This window comes from Alosa sapidissima, chromosome 4 (assembly GCF_018492685.1).
Source record: "Alosa sapidissima isolate fAloSap1 chromosome 4, fAloSap1.pri, whole genome shotgun sequence".
In the NCBI taxonomy this organism is placed as follows: domain Eukaryota; kingdom Metazoa; phylum Chordata; class Actinopteri; order Clupeiformes; family Clupeidae; genus Alosa; species Alosa sapidissima.
Genome location: NC_055960.1, coordinates 30,637,982 through 30,663,321, shown reverse-complemented (window position 1 = coordinate 30,663,321; position 25,340 = coordinate 30,637,982). Strand labels below are relative to the sequence as shown.

Genomic DNA, 25,340 nt, shown 5'->3' with positions numbered 1-25,340 from the left:
GTATCAATTCCAAGATTTTAAAAGAACTTGCTCTACAAATCGATCTCCAGAAACCTTTCATCTCTAGCCGTCTGTCTAACCCTATTATAATTAAGTGGAAATGTGATTCATTTTTCATTTATTGATTTCTTTAATGAACTACATCTTTTTATCTCTTACTGTCACACATGAAAAAAGCGAAGGCCGTTCTTTGAGAATTTTGCCTGAGGAAGACCCAGACGGGTCAAAACTGTCGCTGTTGAAAAATTTGGGAGATAAAAAAAAAAGGGAATGTCCGCACACCAGAGTTTGTTTTGCGTTCGAATACTTTGTCCTTCCCCTGGCTTAAAGAAATGTGGGATGTGCACACAACCACTCTACCAAACTTGGTACTTTGAGAATGCCATCAGCAACAACATAACATTTTCAGTTCAGTCTGTCCAAAACTGACCTTCTGGTATTCCCAGCTAATACAGCTATTCCCCAACAGATCAGCACCAGCTTGGTTCATCTTAACTGACCCCTGCTAAAATGGCCCGTAACTCGTGTGTCATAATGGATTAACAGCTAAATTTCATGTAGCCTCCATTGGCCTCCTATAGCAGAATTAAATTCAAATCTCTTGCTCAGGCCTTATTCTGTTAATTGTACTTATTGGTCTATTAATAATTGGTATTTTTGAAATTCACGCATACAAATTTACTGTTAACTGTTAATTGTAATGTAGGTTCATGTTTATTGATGTCATTGTAAGTCATTTTGGACAAAACATTATAGAAAATAACAGAATGGTGACACTCCAAAAATCTTTTCTTTCTTGCTTTTAATCCATTTAGCAACAGGGGGTTAACAAACAAACGTTTCGGCCTGATGGCCTTCGTCAGTGTGTTTCATCCCTATGGCTACTTCCTAGTTTTAAATAGGCAAGTTTACTCAATTAGTGACACCTGTCCTCATTAGCTCCGTATGAAGTCAACAGGCGCTCCGACACATCAGGCCTCACCGGCCGTTCATAAATCATTTGCACTTTGGAGACACCAAGCGCTGCAACTAATAAACGGCCAGTGAGGCCTGATGTGTCGGAGCGCCTGTGCAACCATTCTGTTATTTTCTGTGAGTTCCCTGGATCATGCACCCACAAGTAAAGAAACAAGAGAACAATCGGAAGAGCGCGGTGTTTGCAAAGAAAAGGACAAAACATTATATAAATATATAGATTAGGACGAAGTTTTGTGTGTTTGATCTTGGTTTTGTTGTAACTTCTCGTGACTAAGCTTGACATGGTTTTTGTAATATCCACTCTATAATCCCCCCTCAAATAGAGGATTTCCCTTAACAATCAAATGGGGATTTCTGTTTAATAAACTGACTGTCTTTTTTTTTTTTTGTTGTTGTTGCTGCTTTACAAACAGGTTCGCGTGCCAGATTGAATGGGGGGAAAAAACTAGCATATTAGTTAGAAATCATATTGTTAAATGACCATTAGTGGTATATTACTCTGCCGAGGTCAGTTATCACATGAGCACCTGTAGTGGAGGTGTCAGAAGGGTAATGACTGAATAACGTCCGTTTTGTGCTTGCATGCAAAGTCGGGCGTTGTTTTGAGCTGCATCCCAATCTTGTTTTAATCTGCTCCACGGGCTGCCATCGGTGGATTCAGTGGCTTCTATGGGAAGCTGTGATTTTCTCTGCCCCTGAGTCTCACATGGCCACTAGGGTGGGTAGGGGCTGGCTTATGGAGCTCCCACACTCCCTGTTGTTTAATTTCCTGTTGTCTGCCACTGGAAATTGGAAGCAAGGGCCACGGTGCCAAGGGTGACCTCGCTCACACCAGGTACAGATGGAGGAAATGTGGGCCACAAGTAATTTCTTGTTCTCTCCAGTTCTACTTCCAACCTCGTCCTCCTTTCATCTGTTTGTTTTTAGAATGCAATGATTCCTCAGGGAGTTGTGTTTGAAACGGGAACTCCCCCTGCACATTTGTTCGATGTGCCGGGTGTGGTAGACACAAACATAGTTTTGTGTTTTCTGGAAGTAACTGAGAACGTGGAGGTTAGCTAAAAGACTTGATACAGTGCTTTTCCTTATCCATTAGTTGATGGTATTAAATCCCACTGGTAGGTGTCCAGATAGCTAGCTCAGATATTTTTTTTGTTGAACACAGCTTTGACACTCCTGAAGAGTGTTGATTAGCAGTTGCTGAGGTGATTGTAATGGTAAATCGCCTTCATTGCACCGATGGCCTGTGAGTCCCATGGGTGTTGGGTGAGCTAAAAGTAATTAGCCCTCTACTTTTAGGCCACCATATTGACTTCCTCTTGCTGCTCTAGTAATCAATGAGCCCCTTAATGCCAATCAAGAGTCAGGGCCCCGTTACATCAGTCTCTAAGAAGATCATATGGGTTTTGCTCCCCCTTTATTGGTAGATAGCAACCCAACACAGCTGCATACAGTGTTGCTTGTCTCAGGACCCTGGAGTTGTTAGTCTGTGTTTATGTGCTTATGTTAAATCCTTGTGCATACATGTCACCTGCTATATGGAGTTATGGTGGTTGATACTTTACTTGAGCTTCCAAAGAGTTAACAGATTGAATGGCTTGTTAAGGATCCCTTATGCAATTACTTTATTCTGCAGTTAAGGATCCCTTATGAGATTACTCTATTCTGAAGTTGAGCAAATCAGTGGATGATTGACATAATCAAGTACATCACTGAGAGGGGAGGTTGCAGATGGCTGTAAGGGGCTGTAACAAAGTGTCTCAAATTTGAATTATATCTTGCGCGAATGTTCTGCCAATGGCTTATCAGACATCCTGAATATGAATACTTCATGATGATGCTAATCAAATTACTGCTAGTAATAGACCCAGTCAAGTGCAGATAAATGAGGAGTCCTGTTCTCTCCTTTGCAGGAGACCTTTATTGGCCGGTCATACTAGGATCATTCTGACTAAGTCTGTTTGGTGCATGTGTGGGTTTGTAGCTGGTTTAATATGCCTTCTTGTCTTATCTTGGAATGTTCAAGGTGAGTTGCATATCCACATACCTCAGGGAAATCAGGTCCTAACCACCACCACTTCTACCCAACACCGCCACCACACCCTCCAACAAAAATACAAATTACTTTGAATCCATTCAAGCCCTCAAAACCTTGTGTAATAAATCAGCCAGGAAATCAGTTTGATCTGTCATGTAGGCTTAGATCATCCACTGCTCCTCTCTCTTGCTTCTGCAGCAGGGGTTGACATTGTGCCAACGTGCAGCCCAGGTCTGGTGGCCGTGCTGCTATCTCGCTCCCTCTGTGGACTTACGGTTTCTCCTGCTCCCCGTCCTGCAACCCTCAATCCCCGCTAATCTGCCGACTGCAGGGAAGCTGAGACTGTCTGCCGGTTGTGCTCCGCACATTTTTCAAAATGCATACATGTGTGTGGCAACCTGCCTCTCCTCCCTAGTTAATTAAAATGATTGCCAAAAACACAGAGAGAGACAGATCGGTACGGGTCTATCCACAACAGTCAAGGATAATTAGGCCTGTCCGACTGTTTTCCTCTCTATAATGACATCTTTTTTGGAGGCCCCGGAGTATTGGTGACTTTGAAGAGACTTGCGTCATTGAAACTTGCCTCATCTGTATTTTGGATGTCGGCCGACATCTGGCTGAGAGATTGCTTACACTGTCACCTTAAAGCCAGCAAACCTTACTCAAATATGACCATGACCTATTCTTCTCTCATAATGCCAGCTCTCCTCTGTGGGTTTTTGGTTGTGTGTTGGTTTGCCCTGTTACTTAAAAAAAAAAAAAAAAAGTTTTTCTTTAAAGCCCTAGAAAAAGATGTGAAAAGACTGACATTGATGGTAATATTGGCTGTTTTATGTACCCATTTGCTATCAATTATTATTTTATTATTATCGTTGTGCGTTTCACGTTCAGCCAGATCACAACACTAGAAGAAGTCAAACACGCCCACTGATTTGACGCTACCGAGACGCGAAGTAAGGCAATGCGCTGCCTTCAGAAACGGTCCTTGTTATAACCTCTCTGTACACTTTCAAAGTTTACAATACTTTAGTTTGTCTGTAGGGACCCTATCCACACCACCAAAGTGTAAGACTATTTTGACCCTTGTCAGCGGTTTGAAAATAGCTAATTATTTTGACATGGCGTTGAACAACAATTCAGGAAGTTGATGACGGGGGGGGGGGGGGGGGGGGAGAACTTTGACAAGACAATCCCTATATGACCGCTATGCTAGCGGCGGTCATAAGAATAATATAAAGAACAATAATAAAATCAGTGGGCACGCAATACAATCTCTTATTGGCCCAGTCAACTGAGAACATGTTTTTTGTTCCATCCTACAAAGTTTGGGAAGGCTAGAAATACTTTTAAAGATATTGTCCAAATGTGGCCTACAAGCTTTTTTAAAAGTGTAAAAATGTAAATGAATACATTGGAAATTCACAAAAATAGTTTACAGTTCTTAGTTTTGGGACTTACACATTGTGTAGACAAACTTTGAGCAAAATCTGACTAAGTGCTGTAACTCTTTTCCTGGATTCTGTCTGATTTGACACGGACTGAGCCAGAAGCCCATCTGCATGCTCTCTCTCGTCTGATATTCTCTCCGGTCTGAGCTTGTAAAGTTTGCTGCAGTACAGGCAGCAATTTGTCCGGTGCGGCGCGGTCAGTGACAGAGGGGAGCGACTGAAGGCTATATCTTCTCTCCCTTCATTATCCCCGACACCTCGGTCTGTGTCTTATTGACTTCCATAATCTATATCGGCATTTTGATGAAGTCTCTGCTGATGGGGGACGTTGGAGGCTAAAAAAGGCAAAAAAGAAATGCGAGGTGAGAATGGAAAGGTCATTTGTTTCTTAGATGTTCAGAGATGAATTGTAGAATACAGGTTGTCCACAGCCCTTTCTGTGCGCTGGTCCTGTTTTCTGCTGGACGTTTCCTGTGTTGTACTGGGAGCGGAGAGAGCCTGTATGTACGCATAGAGATAAAGTCATATTTCCTCTGCCTTGTAGATGAAAGGGCTAAATCTGCACTTTGGATCTTTTTTCTGGAGTTCTGCTGCTTTAAGATAGTAATCTTCTATGCATGTTTGGATTGAATGTTCTTGTGTTTATTTTTAAGTGGAGTGCATTCATACCTTTCTGTAAAATTATGTCGGGAAACTTGTGGAGGAAGGAGCACTTGAAGAAATTGAAGATAACGTGTTTTCAGATTCTTTCACTTACATTTTCATCCCTTTACAAGGGTTTTGTAAAATTGTGGTTAATGTATTGTTTTTTCTAGGACTCACAATTTCTACAGGTGTCATGCTACTGGTTGAGAGATTCCTCATGATTCCAATTCTCAGATACTGAAGCAAGTTGTGTTTATAGTGTTCAAGTGGGAATACTGGTCTTTCTGTAGGTAGAATAATCTATACAGATTAGCTGTAGAGACTTGAATCATGCATTATATTTATAATTGGTGTTTTTATTGTTTCTGTGTGTACACTAGTTCTGCCGCTGTGATGGTAAAATGGCTTCCTATAAACAAAACCAGCTGTCAGTTACCAAAACCAGTTTCTCCAACCTCCAATAGTTATTTTGCCTGCTTACTTATCCTCTCTGTGCCATAGTCCTCTTGCTTGGAACTTGGATAACTTCAGGAAGTAACTTTTGATGAAAGCATCTTATGAATGTGAATGAAACAAACCTTTAACCTTTGTATTGCCTATTGTAGTGTGATGGCAGTAAGATGGCAGCACACACACACACACACACACACAAACACACACACAGCGAGAGAGAATAAATAGCATGATTTGTATGCAGTGGAAATGGGGTGAATTAGTCAAAATTGATTGGGGATTTTGGATATTGATTGATTCTGTAATCACGTTATATAGCCACTGATGTATATACTATTTATAGAATATAAGATGTATTTTTCTCCAGCTGTGCAAATTGAAAGTGGAATGTACATTGTGCATTGCTGCCCAGAGGATACGTCTCCTCTCCCGGCCCACAGTCATTGTCATATTGCTTTGGCGATGGACAGGAATGATTTCCTGCATCGGTGGAGTTGAAGGAGTATTCAACTGACAACCTTAAGGTGGTGATCATAGTAGCAATCTGTTCTGTGTGATTGTTAATGTCCGCATGGTCAATTTAGTACTATTTGGAACCCGATAGGATTGATTGGTCTGTATAACTAAATGTTACTAGGATACGCTAAGCTGGCATAGATAAGTGTTGCCTTGAGTGAAGTCCAGCTCAAATTAATGCACTGCATAATGCACTGCATAATGCACTGCGCCCTTTCTGCTGCTGAACCACAGTAAACAACAGAAAATCTATCACCTCGTCTGCGACTTCCGTAGGTGTCCAGTTGTAATGCCAAAGTGTTTTAGTCCAAGAGGAGGAAGTGGTAAGAAAAAAAGATTTCATATGTTTATTTTTTAAGAGAAAAACAGTGGCCCTTGAGTGCCCTCTTGCCAATGAATGGGGTTTGGATATGTCAGATGCCACACCTTTGCTTTCAATGTATTGAAAAGCTGCCACAGTGCTATTGTGATGCTTCTTAAAGTACAGTATGAACTGATATTGTATTCTACACCAGCTGCATTGGACACGTAGAGCAACAAGGGACCGACAGACAGACACCCACAATATTATGTTTGTACACAATGTTAGTACGGCTAGCTGCTTTATGCTGTGTTTCCTGCTTGCTCTTTCGTGTGTGTGCAATCTGTGCATGCGTGTGAGGACTGCGCTGCACACAGCTGTGCGCAGGACTGCTCTTCTTTCAGAGGAAAAGGCAAAAAGGTTTTTCGGCGTGGAAATCTGAGCATTGCACACCTCATTGACTTCCCTTTATGACGCAGTAATGACCGCCACCTCCGGCTGCATCTGTTTGCTTTCCACATTTCCAGCCATGTGGCCAACTGGCTTTGGTGGCCCACATCTTAAACTGTGCGTATATTTCTCCTCTTTCTCTCTCTCTCTCTCTCTCTCTCTCTCTCTCTCTCTCTCTCTCTCTCTCTCTCTCTCTCTCTCTCTCTCTCTCTCTCTCTCTCTCTCTCTCTCTCTCTCTCTCTCTCTCTCTCTCTCTCTCTCTCTCTCTCTCTCTCTCTCCCCCCCCCCCCCCCCCAAGGAGAGCCGTTATTGAACATGTGCACTTTGTGTCAGCAGGCTCGTGTTTCTCTCAGCGGCTCCTCGCACGCTAAAAAGAGCGATTTTTGTCTTGAAGCACCTCTTAGAGAAACGACTCTCTCAATCTCTTTCGCAGTGTGCCTCTTTCTCATTTTGCTGGTGCTGGCATGTTGTGTAGTGCCTCTCACACCAGTGTGATGGACTTAAACTCGTTTGCAAAATTACCCCCCCCCCCCCCCTCCATGCACAGCTCACCTACTTTCTTTCTGTCTCCATTCTCTTTTTCTCTCCTTGCAGAAAGCAGTTGTCCCAGGTCCAATTCGACTCGCCCCCCATTTCGCCCAAGACTCCCTCCTCAGCTGTCAAGCGCAAAGCTCCAGCAACGCCGGCGCAGCAGAGGGGCCCCAAAAAGGACGGCTCTGTCCTCTCGCACTTTTTCCAGAAGCAGCCCTGCGCCGCGTCGAGCTCGGCCTCTGAGCCCGGAGGGGAGCACGAGGCGCCAGCTCCCCGTGGCAAACGGGCGCGCACCTCCGCTCTCCGCACCGCCGGGCTCACGGTGAAGCAGGAGCCTGTGGAGGAAGAGGTGCCTCGGGCCAGTCCGAGGGAGCAGGCCGCGCAACACGCCAGCACATCCACCAAGTTCCAGGTGAAGGAGGAGAAGACGAACTGTGAGCTCAGCTCTCCGTCCACCTCCATGGACCTCACGCCAGTGGTCAAAGGTACAACTGCTCCTCATCCACCCACCTTAAGATGATGCCACTAGTAGAATGGAGTTTTTATTGCACTGCGCACTACACAGCGTGTTCACCTTAATTGATCACAGTACTGTTTATATATCAGCTGCAGAGCTACCCAGACTGTTCATTTATACCTTAAAGGAAAACTCTTCACACTTTTCACATAGATCACTGTTTCTCAAGACCACCCAGTACTGTTGGTACGGAAAAAAAAAAAGATTTTAAATATGATTTTAAATATGTACTGTAGCTGTCTGGGAGCAGCAATTCGAGTAAGATGGGACCGATTTATTTAATTTCTTTCCTGACCTCAAGAAACAGAGATTTCTGTGAAAAATTGAGTTCTGAAGTATTACCAGTGTCTACTGACAGACATTAACTGAACTCATTTGTGCTATACAATGAGAAACTGCTGCAATTCAGTTTAATTAAGCCAACTGATGCTGTGTATCTTGCTCAAGTCATCTATCTTGATCTTGGTCAAGCCATGCCAGAATCCCTATGTTTAAGAATTGTTTAAGTAAACTTATAAAATAATCTAACTTGGCTGTAGATCTTCAGGAAAGTAACAGGTGTACAATTTCTTTAATTAATTATAAATCCATTTCAGTGGTTTGAGGGAATGCAAGTAAGTAACTGGCATTGGAGTAAATGATCTAATTTGAGATAAGATATGAGGGAACGGTTCTGCTAATAGGAGATAAACACTTCTGGGTTAAAGCAGTTCAGATGATCAACCAAAAAAGCCTTTATCTAATGGCCTCTTTATAGTGATTCATGCCTTCAGTATTTCACAGTAATTTCTGATAGTCAACACCCTCTCCAGTGCTGTCCTGTGTAATGGAAATGTAAACGAGCTGTGAACTCAGTACAGCTTGGCCTGAAATTCTGTGGAAAAATGCTGGTATGGTATAGCTGTTACAGTACCTTACAGGCCCCTGAGTCCTACTGCAGCAACAGCAGCAGCAGCTCAGGTCTACTGAGCTCTCAGAGTAACGGAGGAATGAGAATTCTGTCTCCTCCTGACCTAACAGACTATTAAATAATTTAAAACAGTTGCTCCCCTACCCTTATGCCCTCTTTCCCAATTGTCTTTTTCTTGTTTTTTGATCACAGACAATTAGCAGTGGGAATGCTGGGACATCTTAATTGTAAGTGCTGTCCATGGGGACTTGGGACATGGATATCTCCATAAACAGGAAACGTGGCTCTTGCACCAGTTGCATGCAACATTAGTTGCACAGTGTATTGCGCCATCTGTGTCTTCAACAGCCATGAGCGGATGGAAATTGTGGAGCAAATTTGCTCAGGCATTTATGTGTATTATTACTGAAAATATACTCAAGACTTTGCAACTTCATGGGAACACGTCCTAAAGTCTCTTGTCCCCCACTGAGTTACAACTGGCCTGCAGAATACACAATCAAATCTCTGGCATGGTTGTTTACAGAATGGCCTTTTAAGTGCTCAGCGGTTGCCTTGCAATTTTCCCTTCCAGAGCTGGGGATCATCGCAAAATCTCAGCAAAATGCTCGCCAGAAAAATAGTTACCTTTTTCAGTGTTTAATCCCTCCTCATAAACGCAGTCATGTTGGTCAGTTTAAATATTTAACATGAGGGGTGGGGATTTCTTATGTGTATGTTGATTGTTTTGTTGACAAACAGCATGAAATCAGTAATCTCCCTTATAGTTTGAACATTCCTCGTTTGGGATTGAATTTGAGCATTTTTTTGTGTTGAAGTGTTGCTATAGACCTCTGAAGTTCGCCTACAAAAAGGAACCAAAGCTGCCATCTTTTCCCCTATAAGGAGATCAGGGTGCTAATTGAAGCTACCTACAGTACCTATGGCAAGTTACAGTGCAAGTTAGCTCTGGGGTAGATCAAAGTGTGCCGTCCTAACGTACCGGAGATCACAGTATCCACTTAAAGCCAGAGGACAAGACTGTAGAGCAAAACGGTCTGCATTTCTGATTTCTTCGTCCCTGCGAGAGTTTAACAGGTGCGATAATTCAAAATCCCCATGTTATTTTCCCGTAGGAAAAATCTCAAGATACCGAATCTCCTTGTATGGGCAAAGATGGTAGTTGTAGGCACACTTCAGAGGTCTATTGCCATGTGTATTTGATGTGATTTTTGTGTTGGTGGTGTGTGTGTGTGTGTGTGTGTGTGTGTGTGTGGTTCCAGTGGAGTGTCCGGTGTGTGAGGTTCCTGTCTCTCAGCAGCACATTAACAAGCACCTGGACACCTGTCTCAGGAGCGAGGAGAAGAAGGATTCCCTGCGAAGGTGTTTGTTCAGCTCCTTCTCACACAAACACATGGACACGCACACACACTCACAAAAACACACACACACACGCACGGTGCACGTGAGACAGCACTGTCATTGTTAGATGTAAATCATTAACTTGGTTATACTGTGTGTTGTGTATGATTAGACCATGCAGCAGAGAAAGTGATGCTTCTTTTTCAAAGCCCAATCAAGATTTCCCATCTCCGCAAATTAGCTGACACTATCTTCCTGGTGGTCTTCCATTCCATCCATCCGGTTGGCTTTCCCTTTATCTTGGAAGTCTTGTTGCCCTGCGTCCATTAGTCCAATCTAGTCTTTATCCCTGAAGATACACATTTTCGCTGATCAAGGCCTGTGCATTGGTTTTGGCTTTTGATCCCTGATTGATTGACAGCCAAGCTGATTTGATTACTGGCAGTCCTTAGCAACAGGCTGTGACTGATGATTCTGGTGTCAGCACTGTAATACCCTTTAGCAGAGGTTTGCATTACGTACACGGAGATGGATGGATTGATGGCACACCTCAGTCCAAAAGCGTGTGGTGCCCTCTCTATTTTATTTTCCTCCTCTATCTTTCACTCTATGCACTCTCTTTTTTTCTCTCTTTCACTCCAGGGTGCTCATGCCTGGGCCAGCTCACTCCCTGACCTTTCCTCTGGTGCTGAGGGCTCCTGAGATTGCTTCTGCAGGCCAGATTTGGCCTTGTGTCTCACCCACTGTCCTTATTACACAGGGCTTAAAACGGCTTAGATTTCTCTCACTGGCTCAACGAAAAACCTTGTGCTGTCACAAGTTGAGGCCCAAAAATAGCTGAGCGTAAATTTTTTGGCTCATTTATTGGCAGGATGATTAGTGATCCCACAAAGCGTACTCTTATTCCTCCACACTCTTCCTCCGCTTGCTTAAAATGCACATGAGCAGATCCATCATAATAATAATAATAATAATAATAATAATAATAATACAATTTATTTATAATACTTTTACTAACACTTTTCAAGCACAAAGTGCTCTACAGACAAACAAACAAAACAAAGCAAAAAACAAAACAATAGTAATGATAACAACAATAATAATAATAATAATAATAGTAATAATAATAATGATAAAATAGTAAACTACCAAACTACAAAGTATCAAACACAAACTTAACTAAATATATATGGGAAAAAAAGAAAATAGGAAAAGTATACAGTATAGTAGTATAGTAGAAATGATAATAAATTAGCAGAGACATGAGTGGAATCATTCACTATTTAAGGAAAGCAATTTTATATAAGTGGGTCTTTAGACTAGATTTGAAAACAGCCACAGATTTGATGTTATAAGGGAGGCTGTTCCAAAGCTTGGGTGCTCTAACTGCAAATGATCGGTCACCCCTAGTTGACAGTTTACTTTCTGGAACAACTAAAAGTCCCAGGCTGGAGGATCTGAGGGGCCGAGCCGGACAGTAGGGGGTTAATAAATCTTTTAAATAGTCAGGTGCCAAACCATGTAATGTTTTTTAGGTAGTAAGGAGGATTTTAAAATCAATCCTAAAACTCACTGGCAACCAGTGAAGATTGGCCAGAACTGCGGTGATATAGTAATGTTCCCTAAATTTAGACTTTGTCAAAAATCTGGCTGCTGAATTCTGAACAGTCTGTAAACGAGAGATGGAATGACGATTTAAACAGGTGAATAAGGCATTGCAGTAATCAAGTCTAGATGAGACAAATGCATGTATAATTCTCTCTGTGTCCTTTAAAGAAAGCATAGATCTGATTTTGGAAATGTTTCTCAGTTGATAATAGCAGGACTGCACAAGGAGTTTTACATGTTGGTCTAATTTTAAATCTGTATCAAATAAAACCCCTACGTTTCTAGAAGTAGTCTTGTTATTTGAGGCTAAATTTAAAAGGCTAAAGAAAAGTCTTAGCTTGATTATAGACTTTGTCAGGGCCAATGAAAAGGACTTCTGTTTTGTCAAGCTGTTAAGTTAAGCTGTAGGAAATTCTGTGACATCCAGTCTTTCACATCAGCTATGCAATCCTGCAGTACAGTTAGCTTGTTAAGCATGTTTGGTTTGACTGAGAGGTACAGCTGTGTGTCATTAGCATAGCAGTGAAATAATATGTTATGGCGGCGAATTATGTGGCCTAGAGGTAACATATACAGGGAAAACAATATTGGTCCTAAAATTGAACCTTGGGGAACACCGCAAGTAATAGCTGAGGTAGAGAAAGTAAAATGACTTATTGAAACAAAAAATGTTCTGTTGGACAAATAGGATATGAACCAGTCCAAAGCAGGACCCGTTATGCCAACACATTCTCTTAGTCTTCTAATTAAAATAGCATGATCAATGGTATCAAAAGCAGCGGTGAGATCATCTGAGCAATACAACCAGCCTGGCTTTTCTGTTGTGAGGTTAGGTAAACAAAGGTCTTCTACATAGCTGGACCTGCTCATTGCTTCTCATTCCGTATATTGGAGACTGCTATGGAAGTGTCCCAGCTCATACAAACACTCAATCCTTAGAAAAAATACTTTAAGATCAAACAATCCTCTTAAGCATTGTCATACACAGAACAGCCTCTCAGATGTAAATATAAACAATGCCTTACTCAAACATACATACTAACCTTTACCTCCTTGCCGCAGTTTTCAGGGATCTTCTACTGGGTTGTTTCACTCTCCTCTAACCATGGTTACTCTGTCTGTCTGTAGCTCTGGGCGACGGAAGCCCATGGCCAAAGTGGTGTATAATTTGCTGTCTCTGGTGGAACTGAGGAGGAGACTGCGCGAGTGCCACCTGCCCACACAGGGCACTAAGGAGCAGCTGATCAGGCGCCACCAGGAGTTTCTGCACATCTACAACGCCGAGTGTGACGCCCAGGAGCCCCGCTCTGGTGAGCACTAGCGCCAGTCGTAGGCTCTCTACCAGTGCCGATGCATATGTTTGCCATACGATTGTAGAGGTGGCGCAGGCATACTGTGATGGCAACAGGTATTTAGAGAAGCTACTGTATAACTCAAGCTGTATCTGTTTAAAAGGCTACAAGCCACTAACACCAACTACACTAGAGTATAGCCTGTTGTGAAACAGTGGTGCAGAATTGATTACTGGCATTGATGGTCTTAACCAAGGCCAGACCAGGTTGGCTGCCGATTTTTGTTTCTACCGACTGATTAGCCCTGATGGTGAGCAGTTGCTAAAATCAGTCCCGAGTTGATTAGAATAATAAGTCTTGCAAATAATTGCGCTAGGATGAAAACTGGCCGGCTTGCTGGTGTTTGCAGATAAGGTTGCCTTTCCCATCTGTATCAAAGCTGTTAAATATCAGCAGTTGTAAATGTCAGCCTCATGGGCAGTTTCACCCTGTGGCCAGCCCTCATGTGCTAAAATTGTGCCGTAGATGATGAATGGGTAATGTGTGTCTGCATGTAGACCTAATTTATTAATGGCCATTGGTGTTTGAGCCGGTGAAGCATGGGTGGCTGAGAGATGGTATAACAGTTGAGGCTAAAAAGGTGCAATTTTGGCCTGTCCAGCGCTGTGGCCTGCTGGGGTAATTTACTCCCTCGCCTGCGCTCTTCACTGGAGGTCTGGCCCAACTGTTGTGAATTATACTGTCTGCCGTGTCACACCCCTGCAAAGCTCCCCCTGAGTTACTGCTGCATCCCACGGCCAGCAGCCACTTGGCACAGAATACATTTGGGAGTTTCCATGGATATGTCAAGAGATTCACAGAATCAGTCATAACTGTTTGTGTGTGTGTGTGTGTGTGTGTGTGTGTGTGCGTGCGTGTGTGTGTGTGTGCGTGTGTGTGTGTGTGTGTGTGTCATCCGGTGATGCTGGTTTTTCTCAGGCTATGTTGGTTGGTTGGTTCGATTTTTTTATTTTATTTTTTTCCCAGAACAACCCTGGGTAGAGGCTGTCTCTTCATGGGCATTCTCTTTTTGTTGTGTTTTCTTTCCATTTCATTTCACTTGCATGGCCAAGGGCCATGGCCTTCTCCCATCTCCTCTTCCAGGGCCATGAATGGGTTGTATATTGTGTGCTCCCTCAGGGCTAGGTGATGTAGGGGGGAAATGTCAAATGCTAACAGCACATGTTATCTCTTGGCGCCTGTCATGAAATTGGATGTCATCAAGTGTCTAGTGGTGTATGTATGGTACGCATGGTGTAATACTTTGATGCGGGTAAGAGAGAGGAATGTAGTAAGCTCAACACGTTGCTCAAGGTAATACATTTGAACATATGGCTTTAATGAAGTAATTTTAAAGAAGTATGATTAATTCATTCAGAAGCTGTCCATTGCATCTGTCAGTGGTGCTGATGTGGTTGCAGGGGAAAACATACAGACCTTAGATGAAGAATCTTAAAATGGGCAGGCTTTACCTGCTCTTTGCGTTGTGTGTTGCATGTTTTGAAAACAAATTTTGGTTTATTAATAGTATATATTGTTTTTGTGCACACACATTCTTTCCTTAGACTGCCACCAGCTTGGTATCTTTTTGTGTTTGCAAACAGAAGATTGTATTATCTTGATTTTCTGCATATTGTCTTACCTCAGTGGCGAGAGGCTATGGGAGTCCACAGTTATTGATTCTCATATTTATAAATGGAATGTTTGAGGAATAATTTTTTATTTATTTTTTCTGCAGCTGAAGTCATTGCAAAGGAGGTGGAGATGAATGAGAGGATGAGGCTGCAGTTGGACAAGACAAATAAAACGGTATGTACTAAAACATCCACCTCCCAGGCACAACCTGGAGCCCCATGGTCCTGCAGAGTAATAATGCCTCGTTCTCCTCTCCGTCTGATCCCGTTTTCAGACTGGTTTGGTTTTCAGAAAGGATCAAACTGAAGAGGAGATTGAGGCAGTGCACTCCAACTACCGTAAGTGTTTTTTTTTTTTTTTTTTTTTTTTATACCAGCCATATTTCAGTGTTCATATGCATGTGATGCAGTTGTCGGAACTGTTAAAAATGTTTTTATATGAAACTTCAATAAGTTAGATAATTTCAACTATGCTGTACTACCAAATAATCTTGAAGACCAAAACCTGTAGCTGCTGGTTTAAAATAAAGTTACCATAAACACAACCGATTATGCATATGCAGTGGAGTGTGATGAAATCCAGACCGGTGCTTGCCTCGTATCCTCCGATATTTATCACTCACCTCACATCCCCTATTTGTGTGCTGCAGTCATTTGCCCAATGGCTTGGCAACCGTGATGAGATTCTGTGGACTGAGATGTCTGCTCTCGGCTGGCAAGTGGCTCAATTCTCTCCCATTTGCCCTCCATGCTGTGAGGAAGCCTTTTTCAATTGGTTCTGATGTGGTCTCTGCACGGGTATAGAGCTATATTCCCAGAATCGGCCCATGCTAGCTGGCCTGAAATACACCTATGGTGCTTTGACGTGTGTGCGTGTGCGTGTGCGTGTGCGTGTGCGTGTGCGTGTGCACACTAAATCTGGTCATGATTCTGTGCGGGGCGTGCCATGACGAAATGAGTCCTATGTCACGGAAATCCATTTCGAGATATAGCGATTTGAATGCAGAGACGGTCAAAAAAGGACTAAATTTTGTATTTTCTAATTTCACCACGAACACGTATCTTACTGTAAAATGACCTAGAAATGTGGTTTTAAAAGCCAAATGTGTAGGCTGCGCATTAAAGTTTGGATAAAAAAGTTTTTCTTCCTCGTTCAGACGCTTGCTGTGTGAGAACAGGAACGTTTCTGTTTTTTTTTTATCTGATAACTTTGTGTTTTGGCTTTTGGCCTCTTCAAGAAGTCATCATAAATAGGCTATCCACTTGTAATTATTATTCTGAAGAAAATGTCTATTTTTGCCAAGAGATTTAGGAAGAGAAAGAGCAAGCAACCTAAACATACAGTTGTTGCTGACCAGGGGCCTATTACACAAAAGCAGAATTAAGACATCCGGGATAAGTTACTGAGCTGCGCTCAATGAATCCAAAACAAGAGCGTACAGGCTTAATTGGTTGCACAAGGAGCAAGCCAGGATGAGCAGACACTGATTCATCAAGCCAGGTGAAACCTATCCTGGATAAGTGCGTGCTCACGGCTCCCTCAAATAGACCCCGCCACCGATCACAGATTCAGTGATTCACCATGGCAACTAGAGCGGCTTTATTGCTTCTTCTACGGTGTGAAGTAGGTAGCGATAGCCTTTTCACAACAGCAACACCTCTGTTTAGGAGAATATTGCAACTAGTGCCGCGACCACCACGCACAAAATGGTTACGCACTCCCGTGACGTCACATTGTCGCATGACAGGTCGGGAATGGCGAGTATATAAAAGTTAATTAATGATCTCAAACGTTTCAATAATGACTGGGTCTAGGTATATGTGATAACAATGTGTAGTGGGCAGTGGAATACCTATTGGTTTCTGTTTGTGGTGACTTCTGACTAAGATAAGGGATGAGATTAAATAGATCCTGGAACTTAGCCTGGTCTGGAGCAGGCTAGCTCCACAGAATAAATCGCCATGGTAACTTATACCATAACATATCCTATTGCCCCCTATCCCGCTTTTGTGCAACTGGATCACGGATAAATTGAGCCAGGATAACCAAGATATCCCGGCTTAATCCCTTATCCTAGTTTTGTGCAATAGGCCCCTGATTCCTCACGGAGATTGCGCCCGATTGGTCCGATTCCATATGTTTTGCAACAACATGGCACACTAAAGGACTCTTAATGGGCAATAATGGGCTAAATGACCTGCTAATGCAATTGTAGCCACACCTCCCTAGAATGTTACCATGCTAGCCATGTGCCTAAAGGCCATATGGTCGTGGTCCCCGCTTGGTGTCTATACGTTGCAGCTCACCTCCACTGTCCACTCTGTCCCCCAGTCTCAGGGCCCCTGACCCATTCTACTTTAAACCCCACTCACCTGTAATAGCATTGGCTTCTGGTTTGTGTGCTGTGATAGAGGCGCTCCCTGGTCCCAGCGCTGGCTTGGCTCTGAGAAGCGCTGAAGACTGTATTTGTATGTCATATAGACTCAACCTGGCAGGCGATGAAAGCCCTTTTGAAAATAGCTCGGCAGGCTAAACTTTGAAAATGGAAGGGGATATTGAAATATTGATGCTGTCCACGTAGGGTAGGGGGACTCTATAAATAGGTGTCTGGCTGTGATAACCTCCTGATTAATCATACAGACAGCTGATGACTCATTCCTGTGGCAGCATGCTAGTGAATGAAAGGAAGAGGGTGGGGGAACTCACTCAGAGGAAACTAATAATAGTAAGGTTGGTCACCTGTGTCACATCCTCCGTGTGAAAATAATCATGTGTAATCTTTAAAGGTGCAGTAAGTCATGTCGCTTGGCTCCATTCCTGGCTTATTGTATGGAATGTGTGTGTGTGTGTGTGTGTGGGAGCCTATCTGCTTCACAGAATTCTGCTTAACAGAATTACATATAGACGGTTATTCACAAAAAGAAGTTGTTGAGGTATAAGATTATAGTGGAAGTAATGGGTGACATCGGAAGTCAAACAAAATATGTTAGTTTAGGCCCTGTACACCAGGGGTCTCCAACTTTTTTGGGAATGAGGGCTACCTGAAGACACAAAATCATATGGAGGGCTACTCATTTAAAACAAACATACCCTCACCCCTTTTTTGCGAGGGTAGTCCTCCAAAATAATAGGCCTATGTGATTTTTACTTTTAAATTATCAATATTGTGTAGGCCTATATGTCTTTATATATTAAGCAACTGTATTTTCAAATTTAATATCAATAACCTATGCAACACTACCAACATTTTTGTTCAGTTTGTTCATTTCAAAGTTTGCATGGGGAATCTAATCTATTTTTTTTATTTTTTATTATGAATTCAGGGGTTGTTTAAGTTCTGATTTCAGTGGACAATTCGGTTTTAACATTTCAATAGTAATCGCCCACACCACCCTAACATATGAAAACTCCTTTTAAAGTTATTGCACACCTGAAATCTCTCCATGATCTGACAAAAAAGGTAATGCACAGTCCTGCTCAGTCATGCATGCTACAACATTTTCAGCGCTATTATACGTCAGTAGCCTACGAAGGAGAAAAGGCCTGTGAGCTAAAGCAATTGTTTTTCAGTCCTTGAACAATCATGCAAGAACCGTATCTGACGAACATGGAATGGCCACAGAACTTTTGCAAAGATATGCTTCCATTGGCTACACCAGACGAGCAAGTTTTTTCCCCCTTTACTGTCTATGCGTGCGAGCAGCGTGCATGCGCTCCGCTTCCGTATTTGGAGCCAAAGGCTAAAATTTAACGCAGCTACAATTTCAACAAATATCAGCAATTTTCAGCAAATATCAATTTAATGTTACAGATGTATGGCTACATACATTCTTAAAATGGTTCTGGTCTAGACTTGAATATCTTTTGAAAACTTCACAATGGAGTGTGTTTTTAGAGCGTGATCTGCAGGCGACCTGTTGCTATTTTTAGAAGGTGCGCTGGGGGCGCCTCATAGCCGTCCCGCGGGCACTGTGTTGGAGACCACTGCTGTACACAGATATGTTTTATTATTATTATTATTTTATTTTATCCGTTTTTATTCATTATTATTTTATTCCGTCCACACAACATTAATTTGTATTATTATTATTTATTATTATTATTATTTATTATTATTATTATTATTATTATTATTATTATTATTATTATTATTATTATTATTATTATAACTGCCGTTGTATGAAGCTAGACCAAAGTATATCAGTCCTTTTGGAATCCGAATAAGACCCTACCTTGAGGATCTGAACATCAACATGGACCGTGTAACGCAGACTCATTTTTGCTCTATTCCCCCGTGGAATTTGAGACGACCTGAAATTGGTAAGGATTTAAGTCACAGGAAGAAATCAAGAACCCACCCAAATGAGTACCAGCACCAGTATATGGACATGTGATGTCACTTCCCCTCCCACATTCCAATCTATACTGATGATTCCAGAGTGGATGACTGTGGACTACGAATACCAGGAATATGTTCTATTTTTACGGCTGAGGCTCGTGCCTTATATTTGGCACTTGAATATATAGATCAGACTAAACCACAAAAGTCTTTAATTTTTACAGACTCTAGATCATGTCTCCAGGCATTGGAATCCTTAAAAACTGACCATCCTATTATTGTCAACATCCTTGATAAACTAGAAAGACTAAAGAACCAGAACTTGAATGTAGTTTTTTGCTGGGTCCCAGGCCATGTTGGTCTGAGAGGAAATGAGAAAGCGGACAGTGCTGCTAAGCAAGCCCTTAACGAAGAACTCACAGAATGTCAAATCCCTGCCTCAGACCTTAAACCTATATTGAACTCTTACATCACAGATAAGTGGCAATCTGAACGGGACCAATGTACCAACAACAAGCTATATGAAATCCATCCTACTGTAAGGAAGAGACTATTTTTTTCTTTTCAATCCAGACACGATCAAATAGTCTATACCAGATGCCGTATAGGACATTCAAGATTCACTCATAGCTTTCTATTGAGTTGTGAAGATCCTCCATTATGCCAGTTTTGCAAAACGCCCCTGTCAGTGAGACATATTTTGATCTGTTACCCTGCCTTGAAAACCTAAAGACAACAATTTTATTATCAAAATTCTATAGCTGATGTTTTTAGTAAGGTCCCACCTTTTAAGGTTTTAGAATATCTATTAGCATAGATTTTAAGAAACATATTTAAGTTTTTATAACACACAGTGCTCTGGCCATTAATAAGTGTGGAAATGGCCTTAAATTAAACAAACATTATTATTATTATTATTATTATTATTATTGAATCTCTGCACACACTAGAACACAAAAAACAGTTGCAAACTATTGTCCCTCTATGTGTTCAAACTATCATGACCGGTAGGTGACAATAACAACTCCATCAAAGTTACATTCAAGACCAGAGAAGAAACTTCAAGGTAAATTTTTAAAATAAGCAGTCTAGAACGATGGAATAGAGAGACAAAACAAAACATGGAAACAAAATTGAAATGTGATTCATGTACGGACTAGGTTGAATTGCTATTGAATGTCGCTTTACAGCACAAAACTGGAGGGTAGCCCTGGAGGGTAGCCTACTGATTGGGAGTCTTGCTATACTAACACAGACAACGTAAAGGTCCAACATCCACATGGATAGAAGGAAAGAGGCGCTTTAGAAAATCTTCACTTCAGGCATTTTAAAAATTATCCGTTCAAGTTTTTTTTTAAATATCCAGATATGTGTGTACAGGATTGTAGGGAACGTTCTGAAAATGACCCCAAAAAAGCACAAATCAGAGATGAGATGAGATGATTCTGTTTGAATGTCTAATAAGGGGAGAACCGCCACTCTCGGGAAACTTCCGGTTTCTGAACTGATTGCAGTTTCTTTTCTGGTTCCACGTGAGTGCGCTCACGAATAAGTGCAGAATGAATGGAGGTCTATGGAGCTGTACCCCTCAAATTCCTCTTTTCTCGGTGTATAAGTTTTTGTCTAGAAATTTGAGTGTTGCATTCAAAAGAGGGGGCAGAGAAAATACACACCGTTGAATATTATTTTTTGAGTCACTTATTTGTTCTAAAAAGCCTTTCAAATGCATCAATGACGTCATTCATTAGCAGAAAGCTAGTGTGTTGTGGGCAACAACGACCCAACCTGTAAGAAATTGAAAGGACGTAAATACTCGTTCATTCAACTTTTGACCTATAATCCATATTGACCTTGCAGAAACCACAATCAAATCTTTGATTATTCAAATGACAACCAGGTGAAAGAGACATATGCAGCCGTCTAGCTCCATAGACCCCCATTGTTTTTGCACTTATTCGTGATCGCCCCTAGCGGAACTGCAAGAGATTGCAGGTACAATGGAGTGAACCAGCTCTCCGTAAACAGGCTCTGGTTTGAGCTAAAGATCAGTCATAGATTCAAATCTAGATTCTCCTAACTTATGGCTACTTGTTTGGGTTCATTTTAATATACTGTGAGCAATTGTCAACATATTATTAACAACATATTGCTAGTTGCTAATAGGGTTGCAAAGGAACTTTCCGGAAACTTATGGGAATTAACTGGGAATTTTGGGTAATTCATACAACCTGTTTCATATACAAACATTAACATTTTGTTTTGTAATAAGCAATATGATTTGTTTGTTCGTATTTTCGCTTAGCTTAGCATACAAAGCTAGCTACCATGCTAGCGGGAATCCCATTCCACTGCACTTTTTACCCCCCTTCTCCCCATAAATGCACAAATAGGCAGACACCAGACATAATTTCACTGCATTTCTTACACCCAGTAACTATATGCATGTGACAATAAACTTCCTTGTATTCTCTGCCTATGGGTTACTAGCGTGCTAAGCTAGCAACACTGAAACCACTGAACTGCCCAAGATATACCACGCCACTCAACAACAAAATCCGATTGGTTGGAACATTGACTGACTATCACTTTGTTCAGTCAGAATCCCAGAAAATTGTGAAAAAAAAATATTATGACACAACAGAACACCCCAAACCTTATAGATTATGATTATTTCTAAAGTTGTCAGCTTAATCAAACAGGCAATTAGCATATGGTTATTAATCGTCCCATTAGAGCTTAAGCAAAAGGACGTACACCCATTTGATTGAGGACAAAAGTGACAACAAGCCCATAACTGGGCAACTCTGTTCGCAAACTTCCCCCAGTTTCACACCATTTATTCCCACATGAGATGACGTTATCACTGGGAATTTATTTTCCCCATGCACATGAACGCACCATAGGTTTCCTTTATGTCTAGTAGCCTATGCTGATTGCTGTGTGCATGTGATTGACGTATGTGCAGGGTAGAAATTTGACTGAAATTGCATTAAATCAGGTTGTTTTAACTAATATTATGCTACAACATTGGGTTTTGTCCACTACATTTAAGTTCCCTGTTATAGACTAACTTGCCATATTAAAATGTCCTAGTTTATTCCCATTAATTCCTGTTTATTCCTGTTAATTCCTGTATATTCCTGTTAATTCCCATTGAAAGTTTCCCACAAAAATTCAAATAAACACATCAATACTTTTATGTTAGATCTGGAAGTATTTTCTTGCTGCTCTGTTCAGACAAATGCACTGTGACCTCAGGGGCTAAGATTGAAAGGGTCATAATGGCATCTCGTCATCACCTTCGGATTATTAAGGTGGAAAGCTGAAGAGACTGTAGAAACCATTTAAGGCCTGTCATCCGGCCCTGGCTGGCTGCAATTAGTCTCTCACACAGGCCCGTTATTGAATTTGGGCTGGAAAATTCACTGTGTGGTCTAATCACACTGTACCTACCTTGACCCTCGGTCAGTGCCGCTGGGACCTTGGTGCTATGCCCGGAAGAATACCTGAAAGGATAGAACTGAAGGGTCGTGTGTTGCTGGCTCCCGTCCCACGCTTGTGGTATGCATTTCAGCTCACATCTGCCTTTGATAAACCAGGGAAGATGTGCAATAAGAAAATCCATCAGTCACAGATGAAGTTAAGAAAGAAGATGATACACAGAGGATCTTGTGTTTGTGAGAAGGCTAACCACTCTGAATTTACTCTCTAATTGTCTTATGGTGCATTCCAGTTGTACTCGAGTCATCTCCAGTTGTATATTCCCAGTCTTATTTCCCCAGTTACGAGCAGGAAATTGCAATCAGAATGCCCTATTTGCTCATTTGAACCCCAAGTATCACAAGTTTGAATTTCCAAGATGACTGCACCCATCAACAGTAATAGAACAGTGATAGAACTGCTAATAAACAGTGCATATCTACGGCTGGCTTATATGTCTCATTAGCCACTTATCCACCAAGTAGTTACAGGAACCAGAGTTTCCGCTAGGAAAAAATGGTGCCGGTCAAAGTGACCGGCAGAGGTTTAGTTTTCCGGACATTTTGATGATATGCCGGTCAAATATCCTATTATCGCTTTTTAATTACCTAGTCAAGTTGAGGAAAACTGGAGACGGGCTATGTAGCTTTAAAAATGACATAATCAGGCTGAATAGAATGCAACATGTTCATTAGCCTAACTTACATAAACATGCCTAACAAGATCTAGCCAGTATCTATGTTTTCATGGACAGCAAGAGTCCGCTTCGTTCATTGTTTTAAAAAGGCTACGTTGTTTGTTGCTGCTACCCACGTTATCTTCAGTGGTTCCACTGTTTAACTTGCACAGATGTGCACACACAAGAATGAGCGCTCACACCACTACCCCCTAAGGCTATGCCTCTTTATTTGATAACAATAAAATAAGAAATGTTTCCTATTCTGGGAAATGTTTAGTTTCTTTTTATTTCAGTCCGCGGTTCAATGATACCGTTTAATTGTGCCGGAAATTATCCGCGGACCAGCAATCTCCTTGTCGAGGAGGCCCTAACCCTGCAGATCATAGACAGAGAAAGCATAGGCCTACTGTATGCTTTGGGTACAGAACACAGTTGCATGTCCAGTGTACACGGAGAATGACCGTGTCTTGGAGCGGCCGCAACCCCGCAACTCCACTTCCAACGTCATGATTACAACAGATACACCCGACACTTCTGCTTTTTATCTGGTGGTGGTGGAGTTGACCGGACATCTGAGGTTTCAGACATTACCAATTTATCATCATCCATCGCGTCTGGCCTCTGAAATTTTTTTTAAGGCTAGTCTGCCTGGGCCTGGCCATGTTTGAACCGCCTCACTCATTTGTTCGTTGTTTAACATGGACGTTTTAAGCGTGCGCTTCCTATTTGAAATGTTTCCTATTTGAAATACAGCATAGGCTATGCGTGTTGTTTAATAGCTTTCAAACGGTAGAGCCTGTACATTTAAAAACATAGCCAGAGGACGTATTTCTTTAATATAGGCTTACATTTTAAGGCTTATTCTCAAATTCAGATTGCGTTAGGGGGACGGGGTTATTAGCCAATTTCAATTGGACAATTTGACCGGAGACATTTCATTTTTTTCCCGGCCAATGTCTGGTAATTACCGGACAACAGAAATCCTGACAGGAACGTAGTTATAGGAACAGTCTACTTCTAAACAGTTCTACTAACTACTCTTTTCCCATTTGCATTCACACTGGCCAAGTGGCCATAGGAACTGGTTGCCCATTCAATTTCAAATTGGCCATTCAATTTGGGTTGACAGTGGGCGTGACTTATAAGTTGGACCAATCAACGTAGACCTAGGTCACTAAGGGATCCTATGCGGAAAAGGGAAAAGATCCTGCCCTGAAGTAGGAGCTGGAAGAGTTACAGGTCTGTGGTCAGAGGAACTTAATAATCCCCAAATTGGTCCGGTCGGAACACAAGAAAAAAAAGGTTGTCGGAACATTATGTTCTAGGAACTGCAAAAATCCCTCCGGTGGGAAAGACTATTAAATCAATCAACCTCTAGTGTAATACTGTGTAGTGCATTATTACAAACTACTGTAGTATTGCTATACCTGGTAACAACTCGCACATCTTATTTTTACCACTTTTCACAACCGGAATGCATCCAACTTGGTTTCTACTTGGACGTGACGTCATTCCTCAGTGTGTGAAATCTCCTCATCCCTGCCTCTGCTGGTGTTCTGCCCCCTGAAGCCCCGGGTGTTGTACCCTGATCCTTCCCTGAGAGATGAAATGGCTCCTCAGTATGAAGGCTCTACTCTATTCTATTCCTTTCTCCTTCCACTCATCTCTCCGACTTCTGAACCAGCCTGCTCTCAAGGGGACATTCGGCACTCGTCCAGCTGGGGTCCACCTCGGAGGAACGACCCCACTGTGATCACAGAGCCTCTGCGATCACACCCATTAGTTCTGACATTTTCCCTCCCGTTTTTTTGCCTCTTAACATTCACTTGGAGTTAGCAAGTGCAGTAATTTAGGGAGTAGTTGCCATATTTTAGGGGGAAGCAGACATATGCAGAAGGGAGCAGCATCATTGCTTGACACAAAGTCTTCGGCTAGGTGCTGTGAAGAAAAAGTTAATTGCATTTTTTTTTTGGAGATTCTTTTTAGTCCAATTATGGTGGCATTCATTCAGTCCTTTTGGCAGCAGCATAAAAGGCTTCTTGAATGGATTTGAGTGCAGGTGAAGCCAGTAAAACAGGGACTCTTGCAGCACACCTGAGCATACAGGCTTAGTTTGCCGTTTGTTCAGTCCATCATT

The 25,340-nt window shown here is 41.9% G+C and overlaps 1 protein-coding gene across 3 annotated transcripts in view; it reads left to right on the top strand.

Moving 5' to 3' along the window:
- rad18 (RAD18 E3 ubiquitin protein ligase) overlaps nucleotides 1-25,340 on the top strand; it is a 48,403-nt gene that overhangs the window by 2,586 nt on the left and 20,477 nt on the right. For all 3 annotated transcript variants that reach the window (XM_042089051.1, XM_042089050.1, XM_042089052.1), the window contains 5 exons: nucleotides 7,427-7,848; nucleotides 10,053-10,152; nucleotides 12,868-13,049; nucleotides 14,809-14,879; nucleotides 14,980-15,043. In XM_042089051.1, the coding sequence (XP_041944985.1) occupies nucleotides 7,427-7,848; nucleotides 10,053-10,152; nucleotides 12,868-13,049; nucleotides 14,809-14,879; nucleotides 14,980-15,043 (839 nt within the window). The remainder of the gene's footprint in view (nucleotides 1-7,426; nucleotides 7,849-10,052; nucleotides 10,153-12,867; nucleotides 13,050-14,808; nucleotides 14,880-14,979; nucleotides 15,044-25,340) is intronic.